The 22,378-nt window shown below is 38.5% G+C and overlaps 1 protein-coding gene across 7 annotated transcripts in view; it reads left to right on the top strand.

Annotated features, from left to right (window-relative positions):
• tnk2b (tyrosine kinase, non-receptor, 2b) overlaps nucleotides 1-22,378 on the top strand; it is a 270,657-nt gene that overhangs the window by 129,321 nt on the left and 118,958 nt on the right. Inside the window, exon 1 of one of the 7 annotated variants that reach the window (XM_043702430.1) lies at nucleotides 6,663-7,010. The exons of 5 other annotated variants lie outside the window; for them this stretch is intronic. In XM_043702430.1, the coding sequence (XP_043558365.1) occupies nucleotides 6,948-7,010 (63 nt within the window). In that variant the 5' untranslated portion in view covers nucleotides 6,663-6,947. Of the gene's footprint in view, nucleotides 1-6,662; nucleotides 7,011-22,378 lie in introns of those variants that run through there. One more of the 7 variants, XM_043702436.1, reaches the window with a different exon arrangement.

Raw genomic sequence — 22,378 nt, 5'->3', positions numbered from 1 at the left:
AGGGTCTGTTTCCATGTTGTACAGCTCTGTGACACACAGTCTGTCGGTTACGTTTACATCTATTTGCTATATTTTACAGCATGTGAAAATTATAAAATTTCTGTAAGCTAAAATGTAAAATTGTATCTTTTTACAATTACAACATTTTAGAGGCATTTGGATGGGTCTATGAATAGGAAGGGTTTGGAGGGATATGGGCCAGGTGCTGGCAGGTGGGACTAGATTAGGTTGGGATATCTGGTCAGCATGGACGGGTTGGACCGAAAGGTCTGTTTCCATGCTGTACATCTCTGACTCTACAGTAAATCTTTATTCTGACAAACTTGTTGGGTCATGTTATATGCCATCAAGGAAGCTTTGTAAACTGTTATTTTAGTTGCTTCTTAATGACTCCTGCTGCCAACTGCTTGTGCACTAGAATTATTGAAGCTAGATCTTTCCCTAGTAGTCAGTCAGCTGCATGTTTTTTTAAAATCATGGCTTCAGGTTATAAAATGATTATTTTATTTTTGCTGATTGTTCTTATTTAGAATTGTCTGAGAAATTAACTTCTATCAAATACTGTGCAAGGGCAAGAGAAGTGCTGCGTAAAAGAAAAAATAGAGTAGAAGATAGAAGCAGAGATAGAGAAGGAGGAAGGGCAAAAGGAGCTTTATGGATTAAGGAAAATAGAGCAGGGAGAGGGTAAAAAGGTGGGAGATAGAACATAGAACAATACAGCGCAGAACAGGCCCTTTGGCCCTCGATGTTGTGCCAACCCGTGAATTATTCTCAGCTCGTCCCCCTACACTATCCCATCATCATCTAAGGATGATGTGCTCATCTAAGGATTGTTTAAATCTCCCTAATGTGGTTGAGTTAACTACATTGCCAGGTAGGGCATTCCATGTCCTTACCACTCTCTGAAATGGGGAAAATTGAAATGGGAAAAAGTGAATAGAAGGGAAGGCAGCAGAGGAATGTTACAAGAGATGGTGGGATAAGAAGAGGAAATCAAAATAATAGTTTGCTTCCAGGTGAGGCTATTCATCCCATTCTGTCTGCACCTGCTCTCTGGGCACTTTCATTTAGTGTTAGTCTCCTGGCATTTCCCTGCGGCTCGATATATTGCTTTTATTTTTTAAAGTTGTTGTGAAGATCTGTAGCTCGGATTGTGCATGAGGTGGTTGGTTTGCTCGTGGAGCTGCTGAGTTATTGTACAGATGTTTCATTACCATGCTAACTAACATCATCAGTGCAACTTCCATGAAGCACTGCTGTTCTGCCCCGCTTGGTTTTTATGTGGCAGTTTTCTCTGCTTCTCTGCAGCAGTTTGTACGCTGGATCTGTCTGTGTTTGTTGATGGCCTTTTTGGTTGAAAACCAGGTTTCCCAGAACTCGCTGGTTAGCTTGTCCTAGAATGGTTACTTTGATGTAGTCGAATTGATGGTCCTCTTGGTCTGCTTGTACGGAGAAAAGGAAGAGTGGAGCATGTTTTGTTGCCAGATGGTATTCGACCCAGTGTACAAACTGCTGCACTCATCACAACATTGTTGTATTTCCTCCTATTCATCAAGCTTAGAATATAGTGTGCTTTATTAACAGCTCTCTACCTGTCCATCCATCTATAATAACTTATGTATATGTGCAGTCAGGTCTCTTTTACAGAAATAGCCCTTTATTTTATACTGCCCATTCATGTCCTTTTTTCCAGAGTGCACCACCTAAAACTCAATATTGAACTTCACTGGTCACCTATCTACCCATTCCACTTACTTGCAAATATCTCCTTAAAATCCTAAACTGTCCTACTCACAATTTACAATTCTTTTGTGTTGTCTACAAACTCTTGAAATTGTCCCATTGCCACCAAGATCTGATCATTCCATATGTACGTATACTGTATCTCAGGGTCACATTATCAAACCCGCGGAGCTCCAGTACAAACTCATTCCAGCCTGAAAAATACCCATTAATCATTACGTTCAGTTTCCTATGCCTTTTTTGTATTCTTGTTTTGTTTCAATTCCATGACCGATGACTTTCCTCACAAGTCATGTGACACTATGTCTAACTATCTAACACCTTTTGGAGGTCCACGTCTGCTACATTAAGAGCTTTGTCCTCAAAAGCCCTCTATTACCTCCTCAATAAAATTCAAGCACATTAGTTAGACATGATTCTTCCTGAACAAATCCATGTTTACTGTTTGGAATCAATCTGTGTTTCCATATGATTTAATTTTATCCTGACTAATTCTGTCTAGAAAGTTTTGCATCACTTTGTAAAACTGACTGGTCTATAATCACTAAGCCTGCCTTTATTTGAACTACCTATCCATTTACTACCCTCTTAATATTAAAGTGCTTATAGTGATGTTGGAATAACCTTTAATGTTGGCTGCAATTCTGTTTTCATAATCTCTTTTTGCTTTTCTACTTTGCTTTGTCAACTCCCTTCTGAACCTTTTGTATTTTGCCATGGTTCTCCATTTTATTGACTACCTGACACCTTCCATTAGCACACAGTTTCTTCTTTAACTTAATTTCTATCTACTTTATCATCCTGGGAGCTATAGATTTGTTTGTCCTCACTTTCACTTGAGGGAATATACCTTGATTATGTTGGAGTCACTTCGTTTTTGAAGGTAGCCCATTGTTCGCTACTTTTTTTCCACTGGTCTTTGGTTCCATTCTATCTGACTGAGCTCTGTTCTTGCCCCAGTGAAGTCAGCTCTCCACCAGTTGATTATTCTTTCTGTGGATTGACCAATATCATTTCCACTGAAATCTTAAACCTTACAATGCAATGATCACTGTCTGCTAAATGTTCCACCGTTGTCACTGATCTTCTTGCCCCACCTCATTCTTGTGAACTTTGTCCAGTATGGCCTCCTTTTCTCTTGTGCTGGATATACTCTGTGTTCAGGAGATTTTCCAACACTAATCGAGGAATGTTTGTCCTTTGCATCACCTTACATTATCACTTTCCCAGTCTATATAGTTAATTAATTAGGTATTAATTAAATACCTAATTAACACTCACTATAATTATTCTGTGATATTTACACCTACTTTGTAATTCACTTAGATTTGTTCCTCATATCCTTGTCCCTTGTTGGTGGTCTATGGATTACGCAAAATTGCAATTGCACACTTATTATTTCTTAGCTCTAACCAAATTGGTTTGTCCTTGAATTATCCTCTTTCTTTTAACACTGTAATGCACTTCTGAATTAAACGTGTTACTCTTCCTCCCCCTCTTTTTCCTATATTTTCTGAACAACTTGTAGTTAGGGATATTTAACATCCAGACCTGTACTTCCAAAAACCAGGTTTCCATTATTGTTGAAATATCGTAATCCCACAAGGCAATTTGTGCCTGTAACTCCCCAAACATATTAACCATACTTGTCCTTTTGTATACATACAATGTAACCCTAGTTTTTGAATTCATTATTTTCTCTCTTACTTCAACTTCACCTATTACTTTTACTATTCTTTTAGTGCTGGATACCTCTCCCAGAATTTTATGCACTCTAGTATTCCTATCAAACAGCCTCTACTGGTTCCCTCACCCTTCTGAGTTCATTTAAACCCTCTACAACAGCACTAGCAAAATGCCCTGCGAGTACCTTAGTTCCGGCTTTGATCAGATCAACCAGTCTGGCTTGTACAGGTGCCGTCTCCTCCAGCGCCAGTCTCGGTGTCCCAGGAATCTAGACTCATTTTCGTGCAGCATTTTTCCAGTAATCTATTCATGTAACTTAGCGTTCACCTTTCTGAATTTGCTTGCATGTGGCTCTCTGAGCAATCTGGAGACTAGTACTTTCAAGTCATAGAGTAATACAGTACAGAAACAGACCCTTCCGTCCAAAGAGTCCTTGTCAACCATAATCCTGAACTTAATAGTCCTACCTGCCTGCGCCTGGCTTTTATTCCTCCAAACGTTTCCTATTCTTCTACTTATCTAAATGTCCTTTAAATGTTGCAATTGCAGCTGCATCCACCTGTAAGTTCATTCCACACACGAACCACTCTGTTTAAAATAAATTGCCTCTCATGTTGTTCTTTAAATCTTTGTCCTCTCATCTTTTAAAAATATGCCCTCAGTCTTGAAATCCCCCACCCTGGGAAAAGACATCAGTAATTCATCTTATCTATACCCCTCATTATTTTATAAACTTCTAAAGGGACACCTCTCAACCTCCTGTGCTCCAGTGAAAAAATCCCAGCCTATCCGACCTGTCCCTGTAATTCAAACTCTCCATTCTGAGCAACATCCTGGTAAATTTCTTCTGAACCCTCTCCACCTTAGTAATTTCCTTCCTATAATGGGGTGACCAGAACTGGACACAGGTGATGCCATTGGAATCCAGGGTTGGCTGTGATAAGTATTAAAAGTCTGTGGCTGGATAACACTGCAGGAAAGTTTAGTCAGGAATTTTTTAAAGCCAATTTGCCATACTTGTAACATATCAATGGTTCCTGCACGCACTATTTTCAATCTGGGGTTTGGGACGTGGGATAAAATTGAGCCGTCTGAGGCTGAGCAGTTTGAATTTGGCCACGAAGATGGGCAAGTCTTAAGGTGTGCTGTTTAGTATGTATACCCCAGTTGGGTTATAGGCTATTATGCCTCTTGCTTCTCCAGTTAACATAAAGCAAATGCTTGACCATCTACTTCTGTTGATACGTTCCAAATGGCTTATTATGAATGTCTGACTGTGTTCCAAGACTGAATTTAGCACATATTTGTTTAGACAGTTTGAGAGGGAGTTTAAGCTTTGACATTTTCTTAAAGTTTTAATAAATTATTAGTTCTTTCTCTGTATTTTGATTGCCACATTTTGATACATTGGACAAAATTTAAAGATGTGGTGGATAACGTTGCTGTTGTTGCTGTGTATGGTACAGTGTGGTTGACATTCTGGTTGTAAAAGCTGCAGTTTTATAAAGCCGATTTCTGACTTTTTCATGAGCATTTTGAGACTTGCCATTGTTATTATATAGAATTTATTGAATTTGAATTTAGAGAATACTGGGTGATTAGATAATAAAGGAGACTATGGAAGGAGCATGGGAAGACTTTCAAATGGTTCCCAAAACTATGCTATGCTCTCAACTCCTCTGAGGCTAGGCTGACTCCAGGAATATTGCAGGTACTATGAGATATCTGTAGTACAGTAGAACACATTTGGTTAAGAGTGTAAGGTGCTGGCCCTTTCCATACACAGGTGAAAGTTGCTGTCACCAGGAATAAGAGTTGGAATTTCAGCATAGGGTCCTGTCCACCATTTTAAAGACCTCTGTAGTCAAACCAAATCTGTGAATATCCAGTGCGTGATGATTTTAACTCCTGTGAAAATAATGCCAATAAATAATACCAATGTAAATAATATCAAGAGAACTGAATGCTGCAAATCAAAAACAAAAATAGAAATTGCTGGAAAAGCTCAGCAAGTCTGGCAGCATCTGTGCAGAGAAAGCAGAGTTAACGTATCAGGTCTGGTGACTTTAAATCTGAGGAAAGGTCACCGGTCCTGAAATGTAAACTATGATTTCTCTTCACATCAATTTGTAAGTTGGCCATAAAGCCCCATTCTATTAGTGCTACATATCTTCCTGCTAATTAGGATGTTAATTTTTTTTTCAATTCGCATGCCACTGCTCCTATTCTCCAATTGAATGCTACTAAATTTTCCATTTTTTTGAAAGAGTGGTTAGCTGCTTCTAGTTTCTGCTCCCAGTTCTCCTGTTCCAGCTCCTGCTTTACTGCCTTGTTCATTTTTTCTCCAACTAATATATGTAGCCAATTCAAATGGTTTGTATTTTTTCTAAATCTGAAAGTCATTGATACACGATATGTAAACATGAATAGACATTGCCCTAATGTACGAAAGAAACTGGGAAGACCTGCAGAATCTGTATTCTCTTGCTTGAGAATTTTTATTGCTCTTAACCTGTCACAGAATTCTCACAGTCTTGCCTATAATGAAATCACTAAGTTTAAATCATGAAAGCATTGCTTTCAGAATAACATGGAAGACCATTTCCCCCACTCCCTCTCTGTTTATAAGTGCACATCTTGGTATTTATTGGATTGAAACAATATCACTTGACAACTTGAAAATTGCCAATTTGACAGATTTTTAAAGAATAAAAAGTAGTTATTAGATTGCTGCTGTTTAAAATCAGTGTCCCTTTAGATGCTAGATGGATGCTAGAGAGTGTGCAGCTTGGGATTTCTGTTTCAGGCTGATTTCACTGGGGATTTATGCAAGAAATTGTAGGTTAACTTTTTCCAGCTTTAAGTGCAGGACAGAATACAGCACTGCTTTATCTAGTATGCTCCTTTGCTGATTTGATTTGGTGGGAGTGTGGGAGGGAGTGATGAGATGTGTATGTGTGTGTGGAGTGGTTAGGGGGCTGATTTGGTGGGGGGGTGCGAGAGAGAGAAAGAGAGCGGATGGTAGGTTGGCGGTATGTGAGGAGGCGTGGAGAATTGCCTTGTTAAACCATCAGCTGAGGGGCCCACAGGAAATGAACTCTCCATCCTCCAGTTAATATTGACCTCCTGGCTTCTGTCCAAGTTGTGCTGCAGTTGAATAGCAAAGCAGCACAGTTTTACCATTCAGTACTCGGTCGACTCCTACAGCGTATGGCAGCTTTGAGACGAATGTTATTGGAGAAAGCTGCTGTTTCTTCCCTCGTCGAGAAATCACTTGAGTCATAAACTGTGAACATGTGAAAATAAGTTCTACTTTTATAAATTCCAAGTAAACAGAAAATGTTGGGATGTAGAATTGTGCCCCTGAAAAAAGTGGCAGTTTTCCCATGTCATGGGAAGTTGAGAAAGTTTTACTGCAGGGAGAGTGGAATGGATAATTTGGAATTCTGGACTTGCTTAAAGGAAGAACATTATAAATTTGATTACTGAGAAAGTAAGGGACAGATCACGGCTCAAGCATGCGTCGCTTTGACAAGCTGAAGAAATCCTTTCCATTTCTGGCACGATTTCATGTTTATAAAGTAAGTTGGGTGGTTTAGATTTTTTTGAAAATGGCATTTCTTGATTTAAAAAAACAGCAGTTGTTGACAGGCCTAGATCAGAAAGAATGAAAATGTGCTATTTTTTCTAAGACTAATGAGTATCAAAGAATTTACCTATGCTAAACATGCACCTGATGTGAATAAATATGAGTATGCAGCTTGTAAAGCTCTTCAGTATCTCATATTGACATATGCACTAATTTGTTGTGTATTGTTATGACGGTGTCATAGTTTAAGGTTTCACTGCAATGTGTTTATGCTCCTTTGTTTGTTAAGGAGCTTCGAACTTGTACCTGTGCAATTCTCTCTGATCACCAATGCAAGTAGAGATGGTTTTCTCTGTTTTACAGTTACATTAACATTTTCATTTACATTAGTCGTTAAAGGGGACTTTTACCCCTGAGTGTCCGAGAAGTTCTTTATGCAGCTATTTGACATTCTACGGGCTTAGTTCAGTCATTAATATAAAAGAATTAACAAAAACAAGCATTACTTTTAAAAATTGTTTTTAATAATGTGGTTTCCTTTGTTGGTCCAAAACTGACTTTTTCTCATGTTGAAGATGATTTCTTTCGAAGCCACTTGAAAGTTTTACGATATGAACTTTTCTTTTAAGGATGATCAACTAGAGAAGAGCTGCTCTCAGGGGTGCTGGAATACAGATTAGATACAAAAAAAAAATTCTGCAGCCAATGAATTGGTCTGATCACGTTTCAACTGTTATCTCTTGGAATGACCTTGTTCTGGCTGAATTTTTTTTTAAAAAAGCTGTAAATGCTGGAACCTGCAAAAAATGGCCCAAAATGCAGGAAATACACAATAAGACTGCCTTCTTTGAAAACAAAAGGCAGCTAAATATTTCATTTGTAAACATTTATCTGGACGTATGCACACCCGAAGCATTTGCTTGTCTTCCCTTTTCAGAGGCTGATGGACTTTTTAGGACTTTGCAGATTTAACTTATGAGCACCAGATTTATTTATTTGTTTTTCCCTACTCAATTTTATTGCCCTTCTTTCAGAATTTTGGCCATGAATGGGTTTCATCCTGTCCTTACCCAACCTCCACGCACATTTTGTAACAGTAGTCCTTTTATAATCAGAAATAGCACCCCTATCTAATTTTCATCTTTCTCTTGCTAACTGACAGAAACACAATTTACATTACAACGGTGTCAGAAAACTACCTCACATGTCCCCATCAAATAGTGCAACGTTTCGAGAATAATCTCCTCTATTGTCCAACTCTGGATAGAAAAATCACTTCGCAAGTTTGGAGAAAATCACTTGCAAGTGGGCCAAACATTTCCAATAAACTGTGAGCAAGGAAATATCAATGACCCAAAATGTAAGCCCTAATTTAACGTCCAATGTGGAAGTCAAAAAGCAGAAGGATAGTGTAGAGGACAGATAAAATACATTTTGTGCCAAGTATTCTCCAATATTTATTTATTGGGTTAAAACAGTTATGTAATAGTTGATATTAAAAAGTAAAATTCTTTGCCACAGTTGGCTGAGTGGAGATCTGCTTGATGAGGACTTCCCACTCTGAAAATATTACTGATTTGAATGTGCTCTAGAATATAATAGCGGTTATTGCTATCTCTGTAATCTCATCTGGCCCCTTCTGAGCATTACTAGTTTTAACTGTTCTGCTATTGGTGACTGCCTTCAGTTTTCAGTGCCTTAAAGTTCAGGAATTCTCCTTCTAAGTATTTCCATCTCTTTTTTTTCTCTCTCAATTAAGGTGCTCTTTAATAGACATCTATGACCAAGGCTTTGGTAGTTTGTCGTCTTACATCCTTATGTTGCTATGTATTAAATTGTTTGATAACACTCTTGTGGACCAGCTGACAGCATGTTAAAGGTGTTATAATACACCTAAGTTATTGTTGCTTTGAACCAACTTGTGAATCAAATGGAAGTTATCTGAATCCAGTGCCAGCTAGGTTTGCAGGTTACTGTTATCCTACTAATAGTTTATGGGATTAGCCAAATCATTGGTGGATAAATACATTAGTAAGATCATGTGATATAACTGCACTAACATCTGGGATTCAGATGGTGTGGGTGGTGATTTAACACAATAATTTAAAAGCAAAGGGATCAAGAAACGATCTGGAGGAAGTCCTACTATAAAACACAAGTGTGGAGCAGATGGGAAAAAAATGTATGTGCACAAGAAGAGTTGTGAGGCAGCCAGTGAGCTGGAAGGATACACGGATAGCAAAAAATAGAATTTGTAGACTTTTGGATTTGAGAGGGTTTTCTTTGTCATTTTTATATTGTTAATTTTATTATGAGGAATGGGACACCTGACTGCTTCTCTCTCCCACAGGTTTGTGAAAGGATTACAGTGAAAACGAAAGACCCAGGAGCACAACTTTGCATCAATATGATCAGTTTTGAAGCATTCATTAAGTTGTTAGACAGAATGCCAAAATGTGCACATGGTTGCATGCCATTCTTAACAACTGCAGTAAATTTTGATAAACTTAGGTTTGCCTTGGGTTTGTTTCTATTCTGATGTGCTGATGATGTGTCACATCTGGATTAGATATGTTTGAGCAGAAGGCTACCTTAAAAATGGCAGTCTAAGTTGAATATTGAAAAGAGGAAGAATAGGAAATGGTGATAATTTAAGACATTCTTCAGTTTAAATCAATAACTATACCAAACACCTTGGAAATGATTTTTTTTTAATAGAGTGTTACATTATATCAGTTTATTAACATTTGTTTGCTCTCTTTTGTTGCAAATATTCTTCTGGTATTCTCTGGATGTCCTGTCTTTTATTGAGGCTGCAGCTATTTTTCAAACTGTCGATGGCATAAAAGGATTTCAATCGGGCATGATTGATCTCCAATTGCTGTGGAGAGAGTTATCTGTGCTGTACAGCTTACACCCAGTACTTTCATATCACTCACATCTTAATTAAACACTGAAAATATTGCTTTCTGTGTACATTTTTGAACAGTCAAACTCTTAAATGTGGAAGAGATTTCTTGGAGTGAGGTGGATTGCACTTTAGAATATTTCATTTCAAGTGTAAATCTTTGAACGTAGATCCCTTTATTCTGAGCTTTCCACTCTGTATGCACTTTTGCCTTGCATCCTCTCCCCTCACATAAATGTCCACCACAATGTGACATTTAATTTCCTGTATAATATATGCTCAGGATCTGACTCGTCAAACTTAGGCTATTTGCAGTCCACCTGAGTTTTTGTGCAGCAGAATGCTCACTTTGGAATGGTAACAAACCTATAAACCATGGCCAGCTTTGGAGCTGTGCCTTGCATGATTGAGAAATTAATTTCAGAATTTACTGTTTGTTTTTTCTGCTAGACTGCACCGCTAGGAGGAATGAAAACTCAATGTTTTAATTGACACATGTTTTTAGTCTCATTCGCTGTGCGCTTTTCTGGCTGAGGACGCAGGTCTGTTCTCAGCTTTTATGTTACACACGTTTTCTTCAGTCAGCAATACGGTGTGGCTTAGCAACAGGTAACACCAGATATAATGGGATTTCATGCAGCCTTGGGTTGGGCTGTGTTGGTATGGGGAAAGATTTGTGTGACATAGTAGGAGATCAGCTGATCCATCTAGCCTATCCCACACTCAAGATGGCTTTAGCTTCATGACTAGCCAATTTCTCCCTGCCTACTCTCTGTAAACATGTAATCTTATGTAGGATAAAATAAAAGATAAAAAGGATTCAATAAAGGGGAAAAAACCCTCTTAAATTCACTCCAATCCTTTCATGTGAAAATATGATATAATCTCTAGATTTGCCTTTTATTTTGAAACTGAAGAATGACAGGCATCTGTTTTGAGTGTTTAAAACAGTAAAAATTTGTGGGTGAGTGTGCCAGTAGCCAATGATGGCGTGTTTTGCTAAGCAGCTGCATAATCAAAAATATTTAGCTAGAGGAGGCGTTGAATCGTCCACTTCAAGGGATGATTGCTTGTGACCACTCTGTTTCCTGCTGGGTGGACTGTAATTGGCACAGTTTTTTTTGTGTACGTTGTTTGTTTAGAATCTGATGTTTGCAAATAAAAAAACTTGCTCTGCACTCTCAAAATCAAATTCATTTGTCCGGTGTGAAATGTGCCACATAGAACACAGCTTCTTAAAGCCATTTACAGAACAGTGATAGCACTGTGCTTTTGGAGAGAAAACACTCAACTCCCGGCTGCCTCATTCATACTTTAAGATGGCCTGTACAAAAGTGGATTATGTTATGCAAATTCAGTCACTTTCTAAGTAGAATTGTAGTGAAAGCTACAATCTTGGTGCTTGGACTCTTGCAAACCAATTTTGTTTAGAGATCTATAATGATCTATTTTCTGTGACTAGAGCTAGTGCAGTGTAACTTCAATAGAACTTCTAATTAGTTCATCTGGGCTTTAGTGACTCTTTCATTCCGAATCACTATTGTGTTATAAGAAATTGTTTTATTTAATGTACAAATGCTAACTGAGGTTGAATCATGAATCATGTATTGGAAGTTATTGCTTCAAAAGATTACAGCTGATAGTTTATTATGGGATGAGGAAATTGCACATTTGACTTTGAGGGGTTTGGATAGGCTAATTATTACATAGTTTCAAAAGTGCTGTCAGTATTTTTCAACATGTGCTTTGTACACCATTAATTTGAATGATAGAATACTTTTCTGAGCGCTAAGTTCCATAAACCATTCTGTTATCGGATGATTACAGACATTTATATTTTTATTTTTCTCAGGATTGCTTTTTGTAATTGGGTGAGATAGCAACAAAAAACAGTGAAAATTGCTGCAGTGGTTACTGCTGTCCTCTGTATCGAGCTTCATTTTCCTTCGCCCTGCAACACCCCAAAACTTACTAAATATAAATACTGGTGGGAAGGGGTAAGGCTCAGATTCCTGTCGCACTTTCATTTTCCTGTCTCAATTTCCCTGTTGCCAACCTAGCCAAAATTTTTTTATGTTGCTGAATGTCTTAAAATGCTTTGGTGAAGTAACCCTGTATTGCAGTTTTGCATTACTTTTTCACTATTGTAGAAGCAATTATATGCATTGTAATTTTATTGGACTTTAGTCAATACTGCTGTCAATCAATATCAAATTTATAGTCAACTACTAAAGTCACATCGTCCTGACAAAATAATGTCTGATTGTCAGTCCAGCTAAGTTTTTGCAGTGAGTCTTTGGGTCTTGTTTTGGGTCACTAGAATAAGCAGCATCTGGAAGTCAGATATTTGGAGGGAAAAAAACCTGTTTTTCACACCATTCAAGTGAAGTTCACTGCCAGCTAACCATAAGTAGTGATTGTACAGAAATCTGTAATCCAAAAAGATTTAGTGTTCTATGTCATGTCAAATTGTTTTCTCTATTATCTATAATATCCAGCAGTATGGTTCTAAGAGAATCTGTATTACGCTAATATTTAATTATTCTGTTCTCAATTTTAATCACTTTGTAAAGTTCGATATGTGGCTTCCCCTTGTTAGCTTGACTTTTGGCTTCATTTTGCTGGAAAAACTGTGTTGCAAATCTTGTTATTGTATTGAGTGTGTAAAAGACTTTCTCATGACTTAAAGAATTGCTTGTCTTTTGAGTCATGTGTTGCAAGAAATTTATGCATAATGGAGGGTTGGAATTTAAAATTATTGAGAGATACCATGTTTGTTTGGCAAAGATGAAGAGGAATATTGTGATCTGAATGATCTGAATGATCTTTGAATGATTTAAAGAATTCCACCTGCTATGTTTGCATTGATCAAAATGCCAACACAATATCCCACTGGGAGAACATACATAGGTTTCAATGAGATAGTTCACCTGACATTTCTTCTAACTTGGCTTGCTGGCAGCAGTTTTGCCTTTGAGTCACATTGTTTGTTCAAGACCCACTCCAGAGATTCGCACACATCATCTAGGGTGACATAGAAGTGTAAAACTGAGGGAGTGCTGTATACTGAAAGTGCCAGCTTTCTGACGAAATATTAAGCTGAGAGTCTGTCTGTCTCCTCAGATGCACATAAAATATCCTCAAGCATTATTTGAAGAAGAGTAATTATTCCTGATATCCTGGCAATATTTATTCCTAAACTAACATCTAAAACAAATAATTTTATGCTATTTGTGTGATTATTACTGTACACAATTCCTCCATAACAACAAAGACATCAGATTTCTTTGACTGTAAAGTGCTTTGAGATATCCTGAAGTCATACAAGATACTAGAGAGTCAAGAGTTTTACAACATGGTGGGAATCCCTTCACCCCATTGTGCCTGTGCTTGTCCTCAAACATCAATCTATTCTAATCCTAATTTCCAACATTTGGCTGATATGCTATGATGTATTAAGTATTAATCTAAATAGGTCTTAAATGTCTCGAGGGTTCCTGCTTGTACCATCCTTTTAGGCAGTGAATTCCATACCCACAGCCTTGTGGGTGAAAAATTATTTCCTCAAACTGCCTCTAAGTCTCCTGCTCCTTACCTTAAACATGTGCCCCCTCGGATATTGACCTCTCTACTAAGGGGAAAACGTTTCCCCTAGCTACCCTATTCATGTCCCTCATGTACACCTCACATTTCCCCCTCAGCCTTCTTTGTTTAAAGAAAAACAACTCCAGCCTACCTAAACATTCACATAAAAGCAAACTACTGCAGATGCTGGAAATCGGGAGAAAGAGACAGTTAACGTTTTGAGTCTGGTATGACTCTTCTTTAGAATTGAACTTTAGTTCTGGTGAAGGGTCTTACTGAACTCAAAACTTCAATAGTGATTCTCTCTCCACAGCAGCTGCTAGACCGGCTGAGCTTCTCCAGCATTCCTTGTTTGTTCCAATCTATGTAGTCTGTGTTCATTGTTGAATTTTTCAAGCCCAGGCAATAACCAGGTGTTCTGAGGAAGGGTCACTCGACCCAAAACATTAACTATGATTTCTCTCCACAGATGCTGCCAGATCTGATCTTTTTCAACAATTTCTGTTTTTGTTTCCGATTTAATGCATCTGCAATTCTTTTGGTTTTTATTTAGTATCCTGATGATTCTCTTCTGCACCTTCACTAGTGCAATCACATCCTTCCTGTAGTGTGGCAACCAGAACTGTACTCCAACTGTAACCTAACCAGTGTTATATACAGCTCCACCATAACCACCTTGCGCATGTATTCAATGCCTTGACTAATAAAGTGTATAATCCCATATGCCTCCTTAACCATCTTATCTACCTGTTCTCCTGCTTTAAAGGATCTGTGGACATACACCAAGGTCCCTCTGATCCTCTGAATGATAGGACTCTAGGAAGTACAATGTGTACTCGCTTGCCTTCTTAGTCCCCTCAAAATGGATCACGTTGCAACCTTGTACCTTTCAGATTTAAATTCTATTTGCCTCTGTTTAGCCCATCTGACTAGTCTGTCTATATCATCCTGTTTTCTCCTCACTATTTGTCACACCACAAATTTTAGTGCAAACCAACTGACAATATTCCTATATTCGTGCCTAGGTCATTAACTTACACAACAAATAGAAAGGTCCCTCTCACTGAACTCTGTGCTATGCCTTCCAGCTACATGAACACACTTTGACTATCACCCTCTCTTTTTGCCACAAAGCCAATTTTCATTCACATTTGCCAATTTGCCCCTGATCCCATGGGCTCTTCATGTATAAATAAATTTATAATATAAAGTACAAGCTTTTGCTCTTTACATTATTCACCCTTTAAAGGAGGAGTTTCAAATAGCTTTTCTCCTGGACTCAGTAAATCAGTTAATACAAATGAAGCACATTTATGATGCTGCACCTTCTTAATAAAGCAATATTAAAATTTGTGTATTGAAATTAAACGAAAAAATCCTTGATTTGACAAAATCCAGCTCTGCTCTTTGCGGTTTCTCATCTTATTTCATATTATGAAAGTGTCCTGATGCAAATCTTTAGGCATTTATATAGGTGGTTATGAAAGACTGAGTTGTATTAACTGATCTGATTTGGTGAAATGTGATAGTATTTAAATGTCAAGTTTTTTTTAATCACACTCTCATCAGATGATAGTTGACTTTTTGTTGTTTGAATATGTCCAGGTAGCAAATGACTGCATCCTTTGTACATCTCCTTATATATGAAGAATCTGATATGAGATTGACTTGAATGACAAAAGTTCTTGTTGCTGGTGCCTCGGGGAAGTTCTGCAGTAGGATTGCCTCTGGCATTCCTCTGGTGGATGTTGTAAATTTGGCATAGATGATGCACTACTTTTCCCACTTGTTGGTAGATATCAAATGATGTTTGCAGTGTATGCTGCATTGAAGCATTCACAACATCCTCATCAGGAAGTGCCAAGTGGATGATCCATCTTGGTCTCCTCTACTGGTCCCCAGCATCACAAAGGCCGGTCATCAGCCAATTCAATTCACTTAATATCAAGAAATAGTTGGAGGTACTGGATATAGCAAAGGCTAAGGGCCTTGACAACATTCCGGCAATAATACTAAAGACTTGTGCTCCAGGACTTGCCACTCCTCTTGTACAAATATAACACTGGCATTTACCTGACAATGTGGAAAGTTGCCTAAGTATGTCATGTACACAAATAGCAGGACAAATCCAACTTGGCCAATTACCACTAGAATAACAGTTATCAATTGGTATGTTCTTGATCATGAGCAAAGTGGTTAAAGGTGTCAATAACAGTGCTACCAAACGGCACCTGCTCAGCCTGTTGGTGACTTTGTTTGGGATCCACAGGGTCACTCAGTTTCTGACATCATTACAGGATTGGGTCAGACATGGACAAGAGAGCTGAATTCCAGAGTTGACTGAGTGACAGCCCTTACCATCAAGGCTACAATTGACCAAGTGTGGCATCAAGGAGTCCTAGCAAAACTGGAATTAATTGGAATTGGGAAATGTCTCCGCTGTTTAGTGTCATATTTAGCACATAGGACGATAGTTGTGGCTGTTGGATGTCATTCATCTCCGCTCTAGGACATCTGTGCAGGACTTTCTCAGAGTAGTGCCATAGGCCCAACCTTCTTTAGTTACTTGATCAATTACCTTCTTTCCATCGTACGATCAGAAGTGGGGATGTTCGCCGATGATTGTACAATGTTCATCATTCACAACTCCGCAGATACTGAAGTAGTCTATGCCCAAATGCAGCAAGATCTGGACAGTATCCAGGCTGGGGCTGACAAGTGCCAAGTAACATTTGCACCACGAATGCCAGAGAATGACCATCTCCAATAAGAGAATCTAATCACCATCAGTTGACATTCAATGGTATTATAATCACTGAATCCCCCGTTATCAGTACCCTGGTGTTTGCCAATGATCAGAAGCTGATTGGACTTGCCATATAAATACAGTGACTGTAAGAGCAGATCAGAGTCTAGGAATATTGCACTGTGTAACTCACCTCCTGACTCCCAAAGGTTGTCTACTATTAACATGACACAAATCAAGAGTGTGATAAAATACTTCCCACTTGACTGAATGAGCGCAGTTCAGCAACACTCCAGAAGCTTGAAACCAGTCAAGACAAAGCTGCCTACTTAATTGATACCATATCCACTGCCACCTCCACAGATGCTCAGTAACAGCAGTTCCACTCCAAGCCACTCATCATCCTGGCTTGTAAATATATTGCCTTGGTCAAAATCCTGGAATTTCCTTGCTAAGGTCATTTGTGGGTCACCCTGCAGCACATGGACTGTAGCAGCTAATACCAGCCCAGCCAGCGATGCCCATATCCCACAAGTGAATAAAATAAATGTTATCATTGAGATTTTGGCATAATCTGTCACACGCTAACTCCAATATCCAATGAGTCTGCCTTCAAATTAGTGATGAACATATTACAGATTATATATTGTAGGGATGACATTTCCAAATCATGTAATAATGCTACTAAGAAAGTTGGGGTGCCCAAAGGTGCTTATTGAAAGTTGTTCTTCATTTTTTAGTGATTTGTAATATGGGATAGTGACAGTTGCACAACCTGAGTTATGTTAATAATTATATTCATGTACTTGGAAGTAGCATTTCTTTGCTGTAGTTTAAAATGATATGGTTTTAAACAATTTTCAGTTTGATTTTGGCAATGTTTGCAAAGTCCGAATATTTTGATGGCTTATTAGATGTGAAGTAGACTGTCTCAGTGTTCTCGTGATTGAATTCATTGCTGGAGTTTGAGAAGTAACATTAAGCCTGGTTAATGAGGATTGGCAACATGATTTGGCTAATTTATTCAAAATTTAAGTAAAAGTCTGGCTAAACCAAATTTCTGACAGGCTTCTTTTTCTCAACCTTAATTCTAAACTGCACTCATTACATAGTTTAGCCCTAGAGTCTTTTTTTAAATGAGACGTGAGCATAGCTAGCAAGACCAGCAATTGTTATTCAGACCAACTAAATAGTCATATAAATATTATGAAAATTATATCCCTTTGAATGGAAGTGTGTAGCAATTCCTGCCACAATTACAGATTTGTTGTTCAGGGATTTCCATGGGAGGCCACTGTTTTTCACCAATTATTTTCGGTTATTGCTGCAGCTCATTCCTAGCGTTGCTGCACTCAGCTTACTCCAATGTGGATCATACTGCATGTGAGAAAGTAGGTCACCCTCCACAATTAACTTCCTTGCCAAAGTGAAGGAGTAATATCATCTAGGATCTGTTTGCTGCCACTGGCAATAAGGAAGGTGATTAAGAGGACGAATGCCTCTGAACTAACTGGATTATGTCTGAGTGAAAGAATTTGGAAGGGTACTTCTCTGGTAGTAGGGGAGGACCTCTGTGAGAGTAGATGTTGAAGATTAGCTCTGGAAGGGTGGAGTTAGAGAATGGTTGCTAAGAGAGAGGGGAAGGGAGCAAAGGTTTTTTGTGGAACTGATAGTCTGTTTTGCCCGTTGAATACCACTGAAGTCTAATTACAGTTTTTTTCTGTTGAAAGTCTAGTCCTCAGAAGTAGTGAAATATGAAACGTACAAAACAAGCCTTTATTAAATAAAATTTCAAAATATTCCATTGACTAGAAACTGATCTGGACCAACCATATGAAACTGCTGCTACAAGAGAAGCTTGGAATTCTATGATGAGTAACTCTCCTCTTGACTTATAAAGTCTGTCCACCATCTACAAGACAAAAATCAAGAGTGTGATGGGATACTGGATAAGGGCAGCTCAAACAACACTCAAGAAGATCAGGGCAAAGCAGCCTGTTTGAATGACACTCACCTTCAATATACTCAAGTCACCCAAGCTTCTTAGACAGCAAGCTGTGATCTCTGCCACCTTGAAAGACAAGGACAACAGATACATGGGGTCACCACCAACCCCAAACCTGACACCATCCTGACTTGAAACCATGTCTTCACTCCTTCACAATTGCTGGGTCAAAATCTACAGGATAGTAGGTGTACTTGTATTAAATGAATACAGCAGTTCAAGAATTGCCATCACCTCCTCATGGGCAATAAGGTTTGGCAATAATACTTACCTAGCAGTGACACCTGTATCCTGTGAATTAATGAGATAAAGATCCGGAAAGCATGCACTAAGCTCATCTACACAGAGTGCCATTGACTCCTCTCTCTTTGAAAATTACTACTTCATTTTGTACATCTCTTTACTTGCAAAGATTTTGGAGATAATTGTCTTTATGCAAATGAATGCCCATCTGTATTGGAATTCCTTGTTTGAATCCCTTCAGTCAGGTTTCCATAATCTGTGTTATTGTCAAAATGGTCCTTACCAAAGTTATGTCTGACTTTGATTCTTCTCAGTCTGTCTGCGAACTTTGAGATGTCAATAACTTAAATTCTATTCTAATGTCTCCCTATTGTCGTCCAGATGGGTGGACTGCTCCATCCTGGCTTGAATTGTATCTGCTCTCTTGCAGCCAGAGTTACTTGCAAATACTTACATTCTCTCTCCAATACCATAACCCATTGTGTTTTCAAGGATATATCCTTGGCTTCTTTTTTTCATTTATGTTCCCATCCTAACATTATCTGAAATGATAGCATCAGTTTCCGCATTAATCCTTAAGACCCTCAACTCTGTCTCTATTCTAACCTTCATTGCTCTATCTTTAAATATCTGATTGCTTGTCCAACAGTCAATATTAGATGAACAGTTAAATATTGGGAAAACAAGCATGGTTTTTAATCCCCATAAACCAATTGCTTTCCCAGCAACTTCATCTGTCTCAATCCTGTCTGATTGTTTTGAACTTGGTATGCATGATCCTGAGATGTGCTTTAAACCCCATATCTGCACCAACTCAAAGACTGCCTTTTCTACTTCCATAAGAATGCCTGACTTTGACCTCACCTTAGTTTTTCTGCTGTTGAAACTTTCATTGCAGCCTTTTGTTCCCTCTGAATTGGATTCATCCAGAGCAACCCCGTTTGGACTCTAATGCTCTATATGTCATTGCATAAACTTGAAGTAATTCAGAATTCTGCTGGCAATGTCCTAACCTGCATTAAATCCTGTTCACCCACCTCCCTTGTGGTGTTGATCTATATTGGCTATTAGTCATGCAGTGATTTGATTTTAAAATTTTCATCCTTCATTTAAGATTGCTTCATAGTCACACTCTCTTCCCTATTTTCTTCATTCTTATTACTCCACTAGGTCTGTGTTCTAATTCTGGTTTATTAAGTTAATCCCTTCACTGTTGACACCAGTGCTGTCAGCTGCCTAGACTGAAGCTCTGGAAATCCACCCTCCTGACGTGTATCCAATCTCTCCATGTCTCTCAACTTCTATTCTTCTTGTTTCCTCTTACGGCACTTTCTAAAACCTACTCTTTCAGCAAGCTTTTGTCATTTGGGCATTAGATGTTTTATTATGTGAGAGGGATGCTTATTAGCCATGTTGGTGAAGGAGGGGCAGAATTAGTATTTGGTATTAGTGCATACAATTCCACATTCTTGACCCTGCTCACCAAATATTTAGTAATTCCTTTGTTATGTGTACATCTGCCTGTAGATCTGCTGCGTTTTGCTTGAAATAGAAGCAGTCTATTTGTCAGCACCAATAGATAAAACTACAGGGCTCAACTGATTAAATGTTGTAACTTGCAACCTTGTTTCGGCTCTTATTGAAGACAGCTTTTGAAATGGAAGGTTGGCTGTCATTCAGGACTCCACATTTCTGGGTTCTATTTAGGTTCAGTGTTCGTCTGCAGAGAATCAATGGCAATGACAATGTACTTTGACGTAGCAACATCCTAAAAATAACCTGAATTTGTGATCTTTACGCAGAACCATGTATTTTACATATACTGCTGTTTAATTTGAATTTATTTGATTAGAAATTGACTCATTCTGAAGAATTATAAATAGGTGTTTATATTAACTGGTACATGTTGAAAATTCTTGTTTGTAAAACTGATTCAATGAGTAAAATATTTAAGCAGAATGTAGAAATGGTAATGAGGATTCGAATCAATTCAATGGATAGTCAGTTGTGGATATCATTTTGTATTCATACCAGCACTCCAGGGGAAATTTCTGTGTACATGTAAAATGTTTGTCTTTAGAAAATGCCAAGACACTGGATTTCCATAAAATGGTGAAATTAGAACACCATAACACTTGCAATTATGTATATATGACATGATTGGGGATTTTAAAGAACAATGCTCATTATTAATTTTGCCTTTTTATTTGGATAATGGGGAAGATGGATTTGAGGAAGAGGGTGAGCACGATTATGAGTGTAACACAACAGTCTTGAAAGACAACAAACCCCTCCTATTTCACATGTTGTATATTATTTCTTGTCTTATTTTTGTGTTAAATTGAGAATTCCTGCTCTCATTAGTATAGTTGTGATTCTTTCACGTTTTTACATTGTGAGATTTTTAAAGTAAATGACTTGTATTAATTAACACATTCTTAAGATAGATTGTAAATGGGAGCTAATAGAAAGTGTCATCATTGGAAGAATCATTAAAGCATTTCCTGCATCAGTCTTTCCTGCATGAAATCTTCAGAGTTCATACTGTGACCAGGTGTCACTTTGTTTTGATACTTTTTCATGGGGTTTCCCAGTAACGTCAAGCTTGGCAACATTTTAGATAGGTTTTGTGGACGTGATTTAAAAAAAAAAATATTTTCGAATCAACCTGTTCAGAAATGTTATTACACACTTCTGGAGCAGGTGGAACTTGAACTGAGGTCTCTTGGCTCAGAGGTTTGGAAGCTACCACTGTACCACAAGAGTATTAAAATATAATGGGTCAAAAAATCTAGTCCTTGGAGATTGCATGTACGTAAAAAGATACACTTTGTAACGTTGTGGAAGACCTGAAATATGAACCTACATGGAAATGTTTGTAAAGGATATACCAGAGGGGAGAGATCTGGATAGATATGTGCATAACTCACTAAAGATGGCAGGTCAGTAGAATAAGCTGTTAATAAAGGTACAATAACCTAGACTTGGAGTACAAGAGCAGAGAATTCTGGGTACCATACTTTAGGAAAGATGTGAATAAATGAGAAAGTGTGTGAGAGGTTTACATGGATGGCTCCAGGGATGATAAACCCCAATTATGATAATAAGTTAAAGAGGAGATTTGGTAGAGATTGTTAAAATCATGAGCGGGCTGGACAGAGTAGATAGGCAGGGAAAATCAACATTCTCCTCCCCCCCCCCCCCCCCCCATAAAAGTAATAAGGAAATTTGCCAAAGAAGCAAATGGGATAAGAGATGTCTTTCAACACATTGTATAAATGGGTCTGAAACACAGACCCTTTGTGGTGAAAGCATGTTCATGTTCAGTGATGCATTCAAGGGGACATTTTAAATATTTAAATAGAGACAAATATGGAAGGTAAAGGAGAAAAGACAGAAGATTGGCACTGAATCATAATAGGAGGAGAAAGTGAGGTCTGCAGATGCTGGAGATCAGAGCTGAAAATGTGTTACTGGAAAAGCGCAGCAGGTCAGGCAGCATCCAGGGAACAGGAGAATCGACGTTTCGGGCATAAGCCCTTCTTCAGGAATGAGGAAAGTTTGTCCAGCAGGCTAAGATAAAAGGTAGGGAGGAGGGACTTGGGGGAGGGGCGTCGGAAATAGATGATGTGTGTGGAGGTACAGGTGAATCTGCATCCTCTGCACCCGATGTGGCCTCCTCTATATTGGGGAGACAGGCCACCTACTTGCGGAGCATATCAGAGAACACCTCTGGGACACCTGGACCATCCAACCCAACGACCCTGTGGCTCAACACTTCAACTCCCCCTCCCACTCCACCAAGGATATGCAGGTCCTCCATCGCCAGACCACAACAAAACGACGGTTGGAGGAAGAACGCCTCATCTTCCG

The sequence above is a fragment of the Chiloscyllium plagiosum genome, chromosome 13 (genome assembly GCF_004010195.1).
Source record: "Chiloscyllium plagiosum isolate BGI_BamShark_2017 chromosome 13, ASM401019v2, whole genome shotgun sequence".
NCBI classification, from domain to species: Eukaryota; Metazoa; Chordata; class Chondrichthyes; order Orectolobiformes; family Hemiscylliidae; genus Chiloscyllium; species Chiloscyllium plagiosum.
The sequence above is the reverse complement of the archived record's forward strand: the minus strand, read 5'-3'. Positions and strand labels throughout refer to the sequence as shown.